Below are 17,379 nucleotides of genomic sequence, written 5' to 3' on the forward strand. Positions count from 1 at the left end.
TGCAGGTTGAAGGAAAGTAGTGGAGTAAAAGTACCAATACTGCACTAAAAATGTAGACATTTTTTAGTAGTAGACATAAAAAGTAGACATTTTTAAAATTACTTACTAAATTACAATTCCTGAGAAAAACTACTCAATTACAGTAATTTGAGTATTTGTAATTAGTTACTTTACAGCACTGTGTGTACCTAATCTCAGAGCAGCCTTGCACACATCTTGTACTTTGGGTTGCTGTCTTGTGAGCTGTTGTATTTGAATTTGAGGATGGGTAGATGGTATTGTTGGATGATAGTGTTCATGTTTCAAAAAATGTATGGCTGAGTTTATATTATACAATATTTATTCTGTTGATTTTGAATCTTGTACCCAACAAATATCCTCATTTAGAAAAAAAACAAACAAAAAAAAAAACTAAAACTAATACTGAAACTAATGAAAACTAAACTAAAACTAGGTCATTTCAAAATATAGAAACTAATAAAAAAAACTAGGGTGACAGTGGCGCAGTAGGTAGTGCTGTCGCCTCACAGCAAGAAGGTCGCTTTTTCGAGATCGGCTGGGTCAGGTTCTCCCTCTGTTCGTGTGGGTTTCCTCTGGGTTCTCCGGTTTCCCGAACAGTCCAAAGACATGCGGTACAGGTGAATTGGGTAGGCTAAATTGTCTGTAGTGTATGAGTGTGTATGGTTGTTTCCCAGAGAGGGGTTGCAGCTAGAAGGGCATCCACTGCAAATAAAACCGTGCTGGATAAGTTGACGGTTCATTCCACTGTGGTGACCCCGGATTAATAAAGGGACTAAGCCGAAAAGAAAATGAATGAATAATAAAAACGAGTAAATCTGCCTCCAAAAACAAATTAAAACGATCTGAATTTAAAAACAAAAAGTCAAAACGAAATACTAAAACTAATAGGAAATCCAAAACTATTATATAACCTCGCTACTGACTGCTGTTTGTGTGATGCAGCAGATGCATGTGGGAATGGTGGGTGGGAAGAACAAGCTCATTTGCATTTAAAGGCACAGGCACCAAAACAGCTACAATGTAATCTTCCACCAAAATCCCATATTCAAAAGGCCATAATAAATGATCTGATGGGTGATTTGAGGTTCGGGAAAAAAAATGAATCATCTGAATAAATCATATGGGAGTTGTTGGAATAATTAGGTAAAAAAAGATGGATATTATAAGACAAGGAAAGTGTTTTTTGACCTTGCATGCATATCAGCCTGTTGTTAGAAACCCCCAAAACCAAAATATGACCTTTTATAATGCATCATATGGGCTCTTTAAAATTCCACGACTGAGCATAACACCATAGCACCCACATGGCAACTTAGAAAGCAACCAGAACACTGGTGAAATACCCTTATTTTATGGTACAAGAATATCTAATGATCCCTCAGTGATGGAAGTCAAATACATGCCTGTGTGTGTGTTTATTTGTCATGCATTTGATAAGAAAACAAACAGACAAATAATCCACAAATAAATCATGTAATTAGATCATTTCTGTGCCTGAACACAAACTGACTTGATGTTTTGCGAACGTAAGCAGTGTTTGCTCTCCAAACAGATTTACATGCTGGAAAATCTTCAAACCAAAGATGAATTCACAGAACTTCACGGAATTCAGATCACATTTTAGCCTTTATTTAAAAATAAAAAAAGACATATAATCAACAGATCGGGGGAGGAAAAAACATTATTTTTCATGAGAGCGTCATACAAGCAACAACAACAAGAAAAAAAAAATTGTTAAAAATCTCACAGAGAAGTGAGACAGTGGATATTCATATAGGAGATTCTAGGAAACATTAGTAGAGTGATCATGCTCACTATTAAACAGACAAACACAGGCGAGATTGATAAGTCCTCACATATACAGAGACATTTCTTTCTTTATTATGGTAAACTTATTATTTATACTTATATATATATATACATATATACATATATATATATATATATATATATATACACACACACACACACATATATATATATATATATATATATATATATATATATATATATATATATATATATATATATATACACACACACATATATATATATATATATATATATACATATATACATACATATTTATATATACATATATACATACTGCAGTGATCAGTATTATTAGCCCCATTGGAAATTACTAAATTATTAATTAATTTAAATGTAATAAAAATAATATAATTTTGTCTTCAACTTTGTTTAAAAGAAGTCTCTTCAGCTCAGCAAAGCAGCATTTATTTGATAAGAAAAAGCAATGAAACCAGTAATACTGTGAAAGATCATTACTAACTGCTATTACTGGTTTCAATCTGAATATATTTGAAAAACTAATTAGTTTCTCTGGTGAAAAGCTGAATTTCCAGCATCATTACTGCAGTCTTCACTATCACATGATCAGAAATCAGTCTAATGTGCATTCTTTTGACAGATGTAGCACTTTTTATAACATTACAAATGTCTTCAGCATCACATGTGGTCAGTTTCATTCATTTCAGTTTTATAAAAAGAAATGAAAACAGTAGTGCACATGAAAATTCTCACTTTTCTGGATTCACAATGAATTTATAGATGTGTTTGAGTAAAACATTATTTTTGTTTTGTCCTGAAGCATCTGTTACTGATAAATGGTCAACGTGACAAAAACATTATGTGTTTCCATTAGTGATGGGAAGTTCGGATCATTTTACTGACTCGGATCTTTGAGTCTCGTTCATCAAGATGAACGAATCTTTTTTCGAGTCATTTCGTTCATTTGGTTCAGTTTGCCAAAATATTATTAAAATGTTACGAATGGCTTCCAAACACATCTATAACAAGCCCAAAAGGTTGATTGCACGACAAATAAATCATAAATAGAATATATGAAGGAGAAAATAATAATTCAGTGTTGACCTGCTCTTTTGTCTATGAAGGTATTGTTGTCTCTTTGCTCCGCTCACCTCTTCATGTCTTTAAATGTCAGGTGTTTATTCACGTTACACTGACAGGCACATATAATCTTAATCAATGCACAGAATGACTCAAACCCGAGGACTCGAGAGATGAACGGTTCAATTCTTTTCCCGGCTCTAAACGCGTAAGATTGGCCCGTGATGAACAAGTGACTCAGATCCGATAAGAGGACTCGAGAGGTGAGCGGATCAATTCTTTTTCCGGCTCTAAACGCATATGATTTGCTTCTGCCAATGTGATGAAGACTTGAAATTAACAATATTACCTGCTCAAATGTGCGCACGCGCAGATGAACGAATCACTCCCTGAGAGGACTCGCAGTTCCCGAGTCATATTGAAGATTCGTTCAAAAAGAACGAATCGTTCATGAACGACCCATCACTAGTTTCCATTAATTTTTTAACAACACAACACCAGTTGAAACAGAGTACCAATACTAATTAAGCAGTTACTAATACTAACATAAAAAAATAATAATAAATATTTAATTTCACAAGACCTTAAGAAATTAATAATAGGCTTAATAACCACTGACTTTCAATCATTTTAGAGATAAAATTCTCTGAATGACAATATTTCTATTTGAAATATTTGGAAGAAATGTTCTCAGACCTTTATAGAATCAAACAAATATGAACTGTTTACTCAAACCCCAAACCTACCAAACTGAGTAAATCCAGAAAACATTCAATGGTCTCTTCATTTGCTGTATATTTGATACCTTTGACATGTATTAATCATCCTCAACCACGGTTAAAGTCAGAATTATTAGCCCTCCTGTTTATTTTCTACCAATTTCTGTTTAACGGAGAGAAGATTTTTTTTTTCAACCTATTTCTAAACATAATAACTATCATAAAATTTAATAACTATAATAAACAATAGCTGGCTTGGTAAGGAGTAGAACCAGTGACGTTCTTGCTGTGAGGCAACAGTGCTAACCACTGGGCCACCGTGCCACCCATCTGGGAAAGGAGGAGTGGAAGGGGGATTCTTCAAAACAAAGATGGCTGTTATATGAAGCTTAGGGTATTTATGAGATATATCCAGCTGCAGGCCCGCAGAACCACACACGTTTGAGGCACACAATCTAGGACACTCAATCTAGGCAAACCATATATGGTAACTAACTCTTTAGCATTATCACCACCTATTGAATTTCACAAATATAGTTTCCCATTTCAGTCATTATTATTATTATATTGTAACGATCATTTTAACATCTCTGCAGTTTTTGAACTTAAATTATGTAAATAAAAATAATTGGTTAAAGAAACTTATGACTTTATTCATGTGTCCATATACACAAAGAAAACATAATAGACCGTCTAATTGTTGGATTAAGTGTAATAAACTAATTCAAGCTCTTAATATTATTATACTTGGTATAAAAAGCAAACAATAATATGTCACTTTAAAATAAATTAGCCTACTATAGTTAACCATTCAAACAATATATATATATATATATATATATATATATATATATATATATATATATATATATATATATATATATATATATATATATATATATATATATATATATATAGTTATAAATTGATTATCTTAACTGATTATAATTAAAAGTTTATATATAAACTACTATCTTTTACTAAACTGTCACTGTTAAAGGTGTTATATATATATATATATATATATATATATATATATATAAATGTATATATATATATATATATATATATATGTATGTGTGTGTGTGTATGTGTGTGTGTGTGTATATATGTATATATATATATATATATATATATATATATATATATATATATATATATATATATACACACACTTATGATTTTTTATTAAAAGTTAATTTGTTCCTATTTGTTTCCTATTACTGTAGTATTAAATTACTTTTAAATAGTTTTAAATGTGGGAAATCATTAATTAAAAGGTTATTAGAAAATTAAGCTAATACATTAGTTTATAAACACTATTAAATCGCTTGAGTAAAATATTAATATAGTGTTATACATTTGTTACATGTAAAAAGATTTTTATTACATATAATGTATTATTGCCTATATTAACTTGCTATTATTTCCTTCATCATAAATTAATCCATTATATAAATTAAACCTGTCCAAATGAGATCATTCAGCAAGGCCAGCAAACGAGTATCTGCCATATTATTGTCAGATAATAATGACTGATCAGCTATAATGACTGATTAAAAACTGTTCACTCTATTATATTGAATGGTGATCGGAAACACTGCCCCCCATTCGGCTGTCTCAATCGCAATATTTGTGAAATAAAGTAAAGTAAACACTATTGTTTATTGTGTACAATATTTATTAACCATATATATCAAAATATATCGATGACGATGTCCAAAAAGACGTTATAACTTTAACATCCATCGTAACCATATATGGTTTGCCTAGATTGTGTGTCCTAGATTGTGTGCGCCTAAAACGTGTGTGGTTCTGCGGGCCTGCAGCTGGATATTATTGGTATTTATAGTAACTTAGGAATCATCTGATTGGTTAATAATAAATTGGATAATGCAGAACCAGCCGCAAGCAATCATAAGCACATGATCCTCTCGAAATTAGTTTATAAATAAACTTCACTTTATAAAATTAAAAACTGCTTTTACTCTAGCCGAAATAAAACAAATCAGACTTTCTCCAGAAGAAAAAATATTATAGGAGATACTGTGAAAAATTCCCTCCTCCGTTAAACAGCATTTGGTAAATATTTTAAAAAGAAAACACAAAAAATGACCAGGAGGCGAATCATTTTGACCAACTGTATCCGTATGGAGTATATCCTGTGTTATTGTTAATAAGTAATTTCCCCTGTATCTGTGACCAATCCTCCCTCAGCCAATGGTGTGCGAGAGGGGGCGTGTCACCTCAGTCTGACAGTCCAATGGGCTTGCCGATCAGATGTTGGCCTCCAGCAGCTCCAGGAAGAGTTTGTGCATTGGGACGCGTCCGTCCTGTTTGATGCTGCAGAAATGACGAACGGCTTTAGCGGAGGTTTGGCGGAGCAGCGGGAGAGTCATGATGAGTTTTCCTGCCCGTCGAGGGTCCTCACTGTGATGCACACACTCGTAATCCAGCAGAGCCTCGTGCAGGGCGTCCTGAAGACCCTGAACCGCCTCCACGTCCTCAATGTGCATCGAGTCTGAGAGAGGAAATCAACCAACATTTCAGACTTTTACTAGTGCTGGGAAAAGAGTAATCGCATCCAAAATTAGAGAATCAGAAAGAGATTTATTCGGCAAGTGCGCGCAAACTTTTATTGTCATACTACCAAAAGCAGCAGCAAATAGTTTACCTTAGATCTTGAAACTAAAACAACTAGCAAACATTCATTCAATCATTTTTTTTTTTTTCCGTCTTAATCCCTTTATTAATCCGGGGTCGCCACAGCGGAATGAACCGCCAACTTATCCAGCCCGTTTTACGCAGCAGATGCCCTTCCAGCTGCAACCCATCACTGGGAAACATCCACTACGGACAATTTAGCTTACCCGATTCATGCATGTGTTTGGAAAGCCATTCTGACTTCAGCTGTATGTTAAAAATGCATTACACATCGATCATGGAGATCAGTGTGTGCAAGCAAGTCTGACCTGAGTTAGCGAGAGCGATGGCCTTCAGAGTGACGAACTCTTCTCTCTCCAGGCTCATGCATCTGTATCTGCGCACCAGCTGTAATATGGCCGTGTGCAGCTCCAGCAGACCGGCACATTTGGCCTGTTCCGCATCCATGATGTAATCGTCCGCAAACAGCAGCCTGTCGTCGCAGGGCAGAGAGCGAAACGCCACCCGCAGGACCAGAATCTCCATCCAGGCGCTCTGTAGGAGACTCATCTGATCCGACAGTGAGAGGCTGGAGAAACCTGACACAGACACACAACAGACATCAGAAAAATAAAGAACTTTTCAGTCTATCTTTCGGCTAAACAATACCTACAAAAATGTATTCAGACACTGTATAAACAGTCAATAAACAGTCAAACCGGAAATTATCCATACCCCTGGCAAATTCCCAGCGTGGCCAGTTGGCATTTCTGACAATGTGGAAAAAAGAGTTTTTGAAAAAAACCTGAAAAATCAGATGTACATCAGTATTGACAGCCTTTGCCATGAAGCTCTAAATTGAGCTCAGGCACATTCTGTTTCCACTGATCATTCTTGAGATGTTTCAGCAGCTTAAATGAAATTCACCTGTGGTCAATTCAGTTGATTGGACATGATTTGAAAAGGCATTCACCTGTCTATATAAGGTCCCAGGGTTGACAGTGCATGTCAAAGCACAAACCAAGCATGAAGACAAAAGAATCCTCCGAGACAGGATTGTTTTGAGGCACAAGGCTGGGGAAGGTTACAGAAAAATTTCTGCTGCTCTGAAAGTTCCATTGAGCACAGTGGCCTCCATCATCCATAAGTGGAAGATGTTTGAACCACCAGGACTCTTCCTGGAGCTGGCCGGCCATCTAAGCTGAGTGATCGGGGGGAGAAGGGCCTCAGTCAGGGAGGTGATCAATAACCCGATGGTCACTCTGTCTGAGCTCCAGCGTTTATCTGTGCAAAGAGGAGAACCTTACAGAAGGACAACCATCTGTGCAGCAATCCACCAGTCAGGCCTGTATGGTAGAGTGGCCAGACGGAAGCCACTCACCGCCTGGAATTTGCCAAAAGGCATCTGAAGGACTCTCAGACCATAAGAAACTAAATTCTCTGCTCTGATGAGACTAAAATTGAACTCTTTGGAGTGAATGCCAGGCGTTACAATTGGAAAAAACAAGGCACCACTTATCACCAGGCTAATACCATCTCTACAGTGAAGCATGGTGGTGGCAGCATCATGCTGTGGGGATGTTTTTAGGACAGGAGGAACTGGACGACTAGTCAGGATAGAGGGAAAGATGAATGCAGCAATGTACAAAGACATCCTGAATGAAAACCTGCTTCAGAGTGCTCTTGACCTCAGACTGGGGCGGCGGTCCATCTTCCAGCAGGACAATGACCCAAAGCGCACCGCCAAAATATCAATGGATTGGCTTCACAACAACTTGGTGAATATCCTTGAGTGGCCCAGCCAGAGCCCAGACCTAAATCCTATTGAACATCTCTGGATAGATCTGAAAATGACTGTACACTGTCACTTCCCATCCAACCTGATAAAGCTTGAGAGGTGCTGCAAAGAGGAATGGGCAAACATTCCCAAAGACAGGTGTGCCAAGCTTGTGGAATCATATTCAAAAAGACTCAAGACTGTAATCGCTGCCAAAGGTGCATCAACAAAGTATTGAGCAAAGGCTGTAAATACTGATGCACATCTGATTTTTCAACTTTTTTATTTTTAATAAATTTGCAACAATTTCACAAACTCTTTTTTTCACATTGTCATAATGGGGTATTGTGTGTAGAAATTTGAGGAAATAAATTAATTTAATCCATTTTGGAACAAGCCTGAAACATTAAAAAATGTGGAAAAAGTGAAGTGCTATGAATACTTTCCGGATGCACTGTATGTGTATAAATTGTTATGTGTGTGTGTCAGTGTCAGCTGAATCTCTCTCCTTCTCCTCTATAGTTAATTAAAGCAGCAGTGATGTGATGTTTATCAGCTGACTGACGTTCATTAGCTGATTGGATCTCTGCGCTGATCGAGCGAGAGCTGAACACTGAGTTACGCATCGACATTTGTGAAACATGTTAACAGACTCAAAGGGGCATCGTGACACTTAAACAACACCAGTGAAAAACACCCAGCTGTTTAAATCAATGATGTCATCTATTATTGTACAGCCAGCTTCAGACGCCAGAGGAAAGACAAAGCTGTTGTCACGCACACACACATACACACTAATGCATTGTTGACATGAACACAAAACACCACTCATCTATATGTTAAATACACACACACCTGCATGCACACACATATGCCTTGGATTAAATGTGTCCAAGTTTTAGAAACACCAAATAATAACTTGACTTCTAGTTGATCATTCAGTATTAGAAGTGGCTTATATGAAAGGCAAAATCCTCTAGATTACACTTATTTGACCAAAATAAAATATGATCATGCCTTGATTTTTACTGATTTCATTAGGACAGTAAGGTCTGACTTTGCTTAGACAAAAGTCTTGTCACTTAACAGAAATAATTTACAGAATAGAATATAAAGTCATGCTGCAGTGGAAACAGAATGAATATTGTGTCTGACTCCATCATGAGCTTGGAGGACTGCATCCATACATCTCAGACTCAAATCACTGATTAATAAAGTCATCTGGAATGGCAAAGAAAGTGTTCTTGCAGGACTCCCAGAGTTCATCAACATTCTTTGAATTCTTCTTCAATGCCTCCTTCATTTTACCCCAGACATGCTCAATAATGTTCATGCCTGGTGACTGGGCTGGCCAATCCTGGAGCACCTTCACCTTCTTTGCTTCTTTGATGTGGAGGCTGAAGTATGAGAAGGAGCGCTATCCTGCTGGAGAATTTGCCCTCTCCTGTGGTTTGTAATGTAATTTGCAGCACAAATGTCTTGATACCTCAGGCTGTTGATGTTGCCATCCACTCTGCAGATCTCTCGCACGCCCCCATACTGAATGTAACCCCAAACCATGATTTTTCCTTCACCAAACTTGACTGATTTCTGTGAGAATCTTGGGTCCATGCGAGTTCCAGTTGGTCTTCTGCAGTATTTGTGATGATTGAGATGCAGTTCAACAGATGATTAATCAGAAAAATCGACATTCTGCCACTTCTTTTCCAAATGACCAACTAGAAGTCAAGTGATTATTTGCTGCTCTTACAACTGAGATCAACGACAAGACTTTTATCAGGTAGTGTATAATATATATATATATATATATATATATTAAGATGTCAAATTTTACAAATTTAAATAAATTAGAAATTAAACTATTTAAATTTGAAAAACTTACTTAATTTCTTAAAAGCATCAACACATAAAATGCAGACCTGTTTTAAAATGGTTATAATAATAATAATTATTATTATTATTATGAGTACTGCTATGCAAGAAAAAATGCAAACCTGTAAATGTAACCATTGGTAATTAATTACATTAAATTAATAAGAGAAATAATATGAGTTAATAATCAGATAATTATACTTGCTATATATCGAAATCAGCAGAATAAATCTCCTTCTGCAATAAATAAATGATCTTCCTTCTTGCATAGTTTTATTTCCAGGTAGCATGTTTAGACATTTTTACTGCAGAAAAATACTGTAATGTTTGACATTTTTCATAAATAAATAAACAAAAATACTGTAGGGGCAATGCGGTGGCGCAGTGGGTAGCACTGTCGCCTCACAGCAAGAAGGTCACTGGTTTGAGCCTCAACTGGGTCAGTTGGCATTTCTGTGTGGAGTTTGCATGTTCTCCCCGTGTTAGCGTGGGTTTCCTCCAGGTGCTCCGGTTTCCTTCACAGTCCAAACACATGTGCTATAAGTGAATTTGGTAAGCTGAATTGTCCATAATGTATGTGTGTGAATCATAGTGTATGGGTGTTTCCCAGTGATGGTTTGCACATGGAAGGGCATCTGCTTCGTAAAACATGTGCTGGATAAGTTAGCGGTTCATTCCGCTGTGACGACCCCCGAATAATAAAGGGACTAAGCCAACAAGAAAATGAATGAAGAAATGAATGAAAAAGTTAAAGTCAGCAAAAAGTCTGTAATATTTATTTCTAAAACATTTTTTGCAGTCATTTTAATTAATCTTATATTAAAAACACAGTAAGTCTGTATTGCGTGTCCTCGTGTGTAATAAACACTCACAATCTCTCTGCTTAAATGAGAACTAATTCTGTTTATTTACCAAATACTGTAATCGGGTGCACAAAACTATGACAAATAATATTCACGTGTTATGGAGAACCACACACACACACACACACACACACACACACACACACACAAACACCTGGTTTTGTGGTTTGTTTTGTAAGCATTACTACAGAGGTCAGTATCAACACAAAACAGGTGCTGACCAGTTTAGTGTGTGTGCGTGTGTGTGTGTGTGTCTTTGAGGAGAGGACTACCTCATTGTGACAAAAAAGAATCTTATCTATCTATCTATCTATCTATCTATCTATCTATCTATCTATATACATTCACCGGCCACTTTATTAGGTACATCTGTCCAACTGCTCATTAACGCAATTTTCTAATTAACCAATCACATGGCAGCAACTCAGTGCATTTAGGCATGTGACATGGTCAAGACGATCTGCTGCAGTTCAAACCAAGCATCAGAATGGGGAAGAAAGGTGATTTAAGGGACTTTAAGCCTGGCATGGTTGTTGGTGCCAGAAGGGCTGGACTGAGTATTTCAGAAACTGCTGATCTACTGGGATTTTAATGCACAACCATACCTAGGGTTTACAGAGAATGGTTAGAATAAGAGGAAATATCCAGTGAGCGGCAGTTCCGTGGGCGCAAATGCCTTTTGTAAATGCTCACAGTAAGAAGGTCGCTGGTTCGAGTCTTGGCTGGGCCAGTTGGCATTTCTGTGTGGAGTTTGCAATGACTCCCTGTGTTGGCGTGGGCTTCCTCCAGGTACTCCAGTTTCCCCCACAAGTCTGCTATGGGTGAATTGGGTGAGCTAAATTGTCCGTTGTGTGGGTGTGAGACAGTGTATGGACGTTTCATAGTGATTCCAACAAATGCTAGAGTCACCGAAAGTATGTGTGTGTGTGTGTGTGTGTGTGTGCGTTTCTGACAGCAACACACAGCTGTTTTCCCAATCTCATCTGAACTAACAGTACTGCACCCCTCTGTGTCCAAAACAAACAGCAGATAAAAAAAGGCAATATAATATACGGTTTGGACAGTATAAAATTAATGGAAACCTATGTAATGTCCCCACTTTTCACAAAAACAAACATGTGTGTGTGTGAATATAAAAACTTATGGTGCCTATATAAAGTGCATATGTGTGTACGTGTATAAATGTTACTGTGTCTATGAGTGAGTGTGTGTGTGTGTGTGAGTGTGTGTGTGTGTGCATAGGTGTGTTCTTGTGTGCGCATATATGTGGGTGTGTTTATGTATGTGTGCATAGATATGTCAGTGGATGTTTGTATTCATCTGCGTATAAATGTGTGCGTTTGTGAGTGTATATATGTGTGTGTGTGCATGTGTATATATATATATATATATATATATATATATATATATATATATATGTGTGTGTGTGTGTGTGTGTGAGTGGATGTATGCATATATGTGTTTGTTTCTTTGTGTTTCTTTGTGTGTGCATGTATGTGTGTACATGTGTAAAAATATATGTAAAGATAATGCCTGTAAATAAAATCAAGTGTACAGATATGTCTGTGTCTATCTATCTATCTATCTATCTATCTATCTATCTATCTATCTATCTATCTATCTATCTATCTATCTATCTATCTATCTATCTATCTATCTATGTGTGTGTATATCTCTGTACCTGGTATGTGTTTGGCCCAGCTGATATTCAGCACCAGCTCTCGGTCAGCGAGGTCACACAGGGTCGTCAGGGCTTTGATGTCACTATCGGGGAGGGCGGGGTCAGGCATGGCACACACCTTCTCTGGCTCCGCCCCCAGCAGGAGCGTCACCACCTTATTTTCAGCATGAGCGCTGCAGGACACTAAACAAATGAACAGATGCTGCTTTCTTATCCTGTGTAATTAAAGTATGCAGCTCCTTTTGGAAAGAAAATTTAAATACTATTTTGCAGAGCAAGCAAAACACTACCAGAGCATGCTGATAAAATACAACAGACATGTTATATTCTCAAGAGTATAGAGTATAGACCCCTGATAAATAACGGGACTAAGCCGAAGGAAAATATATGAATGAATTGAACTTTGTACCTGGTTTTCTGTGAGGAAGTGGCACACTGAGGTAAACACTAGAATCGGAGTCAATTCTCCTCTTATATTTCTGCCGTCCTCCTCGAACACGGTCCAAACGCACACCTGGAGACAAACACACACAGAAGAAAATTCATGCTCATTCTGGCATGAGAACAAAAACACCATTTGATTTAAAAAAGGTTTGAACAGTCAGAAATATTTATTTATTTATTTAAATAATGTTTAAAAAAGAAAATGAAAAGTGCACTACAATGTACATTATTATAAAAGGATTTAAGTATAAATTCCAGACATATTTTTCAGTTTTGAAGTTGTTATTATTAAAAGCATTGTGATGTAAGCTTAACTAGAACTTAAAGTTTATTGATAAACTTTGATGTTGGCTTAAGAAAGCCAACGTGACTGCGCTAGGACTAGGAATGGCAGTTGGCAGAAAGCACGGTGGCGGTTGCTAAGTGGTTGCTAGGCAGTTGCTAAAACAATTATGGCATTGTTAGGTGGTTGGTATGCTCGAGTACATGTTTGATCAAATGCTAATACTTAGTAGGCATTTCTAGCATATGTTGTTGCATTTAGATAATCATTCATAGCATGTAGCTAATCGTTATTAGCACTTGGCTTCCATTATCATTGTTACCATGCATAGTACACAGGAAGTCCCATTTGCTAGCATGAGTCAAACAAACCAATGCCCAGGTCCCTACGATGTTCTGATGTAGAGATATTGCTATTTTTAAATGGTTGCTAGGTTATACTGTTATATTGCTATGGGGACATTTGACAGGTTAGTGATGATACATCAAAGCTTCTTGGCAATATGAGTGATCTAAATCAACCCTGATGTTTCTATGACAGTCTTTATGAGTGTCAAAAACTGGACTTGAACATTATGTATTCCTGGTGTTGGGTTGCGGCTGGAAGGGCATTCGCTGTGTAAAACAAATGCTGGATAAGTTGGCGGTTCATTCCGTTGTGGCGACCCCAGATTAATAAAGGGACTAAGGGAATGAACATTATGTAAAAATGGCTTGCTGTATTTTTTTGAAAATACAATGCTTAATAAGTGTGAAGGTGATACATGCAAAAACGGCTTGCCATATCAGTAAAAAATATGGAGTGCCATATTTTGAGAAAAATAATGCTTAAAAATTACTTATTGGAAAACTATAAGTCTGATAAACCTTAAAGATATAGCAACAAAATCTACCACATCTTAATACAGCTTTAGGCCAAATTTGGGGCTTGTATAATTTTTTTATATGGCCAAATTATAAAAATTTAATATTTAACATTTTTTTATTAAAAAAACAATAAGTCTTACAGGCATGAGGAGATATAGCAACAATCTTGAATGTAGAAGGCACATTTTGACCACATTTGGGCCTTGTGGCATGAACGGCCTAGGAGGAGATACGTTTGTTTTCATAGACAGAGTAGCATAACAGTATTTTGGCTTTCTCAAGCCAACATAATAACTATGTATTTTTTGTTTGTTTGTTTATTAATTGGCACATCAGTAACTTAAGGCTATAACAATGTAAATTACAATTCTAAAAATAATGTTAATTATAATGCCTATTACAATTTATTATAATATTCATTAATTTTTTTTTCGGCTTAGTGCCTTATTTATCAGGGGTCACCATGGCGGAAGGAACCGCCAACTATTCCTGCATCTGTTTTACACAGCGGATGCCCTTCCAGCTGCAACCCAGTACAGGAAAATACATGATATGATTCATCCATTCATTTCCTTTTTTTTTTAGCTTAGTTGCTTTATTAATCCGGGGTCGCCAGAGCGGAATGAACCTCCAACTTCTCCAGCACATGTTTTACGCAGCGGATGCCCTTCCAGCCGCAACCCATCACTGGGAAATACCCACAAACACTCATTCACACACATACACTACGGTCAATTTTAGCTTACCCAATTCACCTATACCGCAAGTCTTTGGGCTTGTGGGGGAAACTGGAGCACCCGGAGGAAACCCACACAAACACGGGGAGAACATGCAAATTGAAATGCCAACTGACCCAGCCGAGGCTCAAACCAGCGACCTTCTTGCTGTGAGGCAAACGTACTACCCACTGCGCCACCGCGTCGCCCAACTTGATATGATATTAAACCCAATTGCAATAATATGATTTATATATTAATCTTTAAAGCAACCAAAAAGTACAAAAATATTCATCTAAACTGTATAAATTAATGTGTAAAGATTACTCTCTGACAGCGTTACATTCACCGGCCACTTTATTTGGTACACCTGTGCAACTGTTTGTTAACGCAAATCTCTAATCAGCCAATCATATGGCAGCAACTCAACTGCATTTAGGCAAGTGACATGGTCAAGACGATCTGCTGCAGTTGAAATGCACAACATGTTGAATCTGAACAGCAGCAGAAAACCACACAGGGTGCCACACTGTTGTCAGCTAGGAACAGGAAACTAAAATTCACACAGGCTCATCAAAATTGGACAATAGAATATTGGAAAAACGTTGCCTGGTCTGATGAGTCTGCTGCGACTTTCGAATGTTAGAGTCAGAATTTGGCATCGACATCATGAAAGCATGGATCTATCCTGCCTTTTATCAGCAGTTTAGGTTGCTGGTGGTGGTGTAATGTGTGGGGGATATTTTCTTGGCACACTTTGGGCCCATTAGTACCAACTGAGCATTGTGTCAATGCCACTTGAGTATTGTTGCTGACCATGTCCATCCCATTATCACCACAGTGTCTCCATCTTCTGATGGCTACTTCCAGCAGGATAACGCGCTATGTCATAAAGCACAAATCATCTCAGACTGATTTCTTGAACATGACAATGAGTTCACTGTACTCAAATGGCCTTCACAGTCACCAGAGCTCAATCCAATAAAGCACCTTTAGGATGTGGTGTAACAGGAGATTCGCATCATGGATGTGCAGCTGATAAATCTGCAGCATGATAGTGTGATGTTATCATGTCAATATAGACCAAAATATCTGTGGATTATTTCCAGTACCTTGTTGAATCTATAGCTGCGTCCCAAATGGCACACTATACACTATGCACTCATGCACTATGTACTTATGCACTTACACACTCAACAGGATAGTATATGTATGTAGTGTTGTCCCCCAAATGGCAGACTAATGTTTTTTTACTAAACGGAAATTCAAACCGTTTCCCTGATGACGTTTGACAGTTGCCAAATCAGTGAAATAAACGACAGAATTATCAAATAATACCTGCCGTGAGTATTGCCACATTCACCATCGGGAGGCGCTATAATCACTCTCGTAGGAGAATTTTGCTTTCACCATCCAAAATAAATAAAGTTATTCAACATGTGCTTCCGATAGCTCCGTAAGCAAACCTGCGGTCGTTGAGTGCGTGAAGTGTCCATCATTCCACACTTCATTTTAGCGGCTGAATGAGTGCATCATCCGGGTAATTAAAGTGCACTTATTATTTTTAGAGTTTTCAGTGTGAACACACTACTTACACTATTTATACTACAAAATGGCATAGAATAGTGCATAAGTATGCGATTTGGGACGCAGCTTTAGCCACAAAGGATTAAGGCAGTTCAAAGGGCAAAATGGGGTCCAACCCGGTACTAGTAAAGTGTACCTAAAATAGTGGCCGATGAGTGTATCGCATAACATTACTTATTGCCTCATATTACATAATGCCAAGTCTTGACTTTACTTCCCGAGCAAGTTTATCTAATAATGATGTTCATATATTTATATTGCATAATAACACGTTTTTCGGCCACTACTTTAATTTATTTTGCATCATATACAAACAAAAGAAGTTTATTTTTACATATCTAATAATGCAGATTTGGGATCAGGGAAAAAAGCGTGTTTGCAAACTAGAACAAGCATAATGAAACGGACTAAAATAAACAGCCAACTGAAACGAGAAACAACTTTTTCTGTTTGCCTTTATACTTTTTTTTGGCAGCATTTTAAAAAAGCAGGTGCACTGAAACAAAATGAGGGCAGCAATAATACGGCTCCACACCTGCACTAATCTAACACTCTTTGCCAATTTGCTGACTATTTCACTTTTAAAAGAATCTAATTATTAGTTTTGCGGCTGCGTATATGAAAGCACTAGAGTACAGCTGCGTTTTCCAAAAGCCCATGATGTGAGTGTTTAATCTTCCGCAGAAAAATAAACCAAAAGATCTACTGCGCTGAATACATTGTGCCATTGTCTGTAAACTTGTCAAAGCCTCACAAAACCTGTCAAGAACTTGCCCACATCATCAAAAAAAGAAAGAAATTAAACAATTTGTTTGTATAAAGCAGTAATTGGTACAACAGCTCTGTTCTGATGCAGAGAATAAAAATGCTGACCTCAAATAATGACTAGCAACAAACAATACAATCATCATAATAAGTCAAGCTTTACAAAGAACACTCCACTTTTTGAGAAAATACGCTCATGTTACAACTCCTCGAGAGTCAAACAGATGAGTTTAACCATTTTTGAGTCTCTTCAGCGATCTCCGGGTCTAAC

The 17,379-nt window shown here is 37.1% G+C and overlaps 1 protein-coding gene across 4 annotated transcripts in view; it reads right to left on the minus strand.

Moving 5' to 3' along the window:
• Positions 1 to 2,244: 2,244 nt before the first annotated feature.
• The window catches only part of esrrgb (estrogen-related receptor gamma b), a 41,262-nt gene continuing 26,127 nt past the window's right edge, over positions 2,245 to 17,379 (minus strand). For 2 of the 4 annotated variants that reach the window (XM_087296567.1, XM_087296568.1), the window contains 4 exons: positions 12,857 to 12,961; positions 12,448 to 12,630; positions 6,584 to 6,853; positions 5,552 to 6,132 (listed from right to left, as the gene is read on the minus strand). In XM_087296567.1, the coding sequence (XP_087152693.1) occupies positions 5,888 to 6,132; positions 6,584 to 6,853; positions 12,448 to 12,630; positions 12,857 to 12,961 (803 nt within the window). In that variant the 3' untranslated portion in view covers positions 5,552 to 5,887. 4 annotated transcript variants of the gene reach the window in all.

Source organism: Danio rerio, chromosome 20, assembly GCF_052040795.2.
Source record: "Danio rerio strain M-AB ecotype USA chromosome 20, GRCz13ab, whole genome shotgun sequence".
Lineage (NCBI taxonomy): Eukaryota > Metazoa > Chordata > Actinopteri > Cypriniformes > Danionidae > Danio > Danio rerio.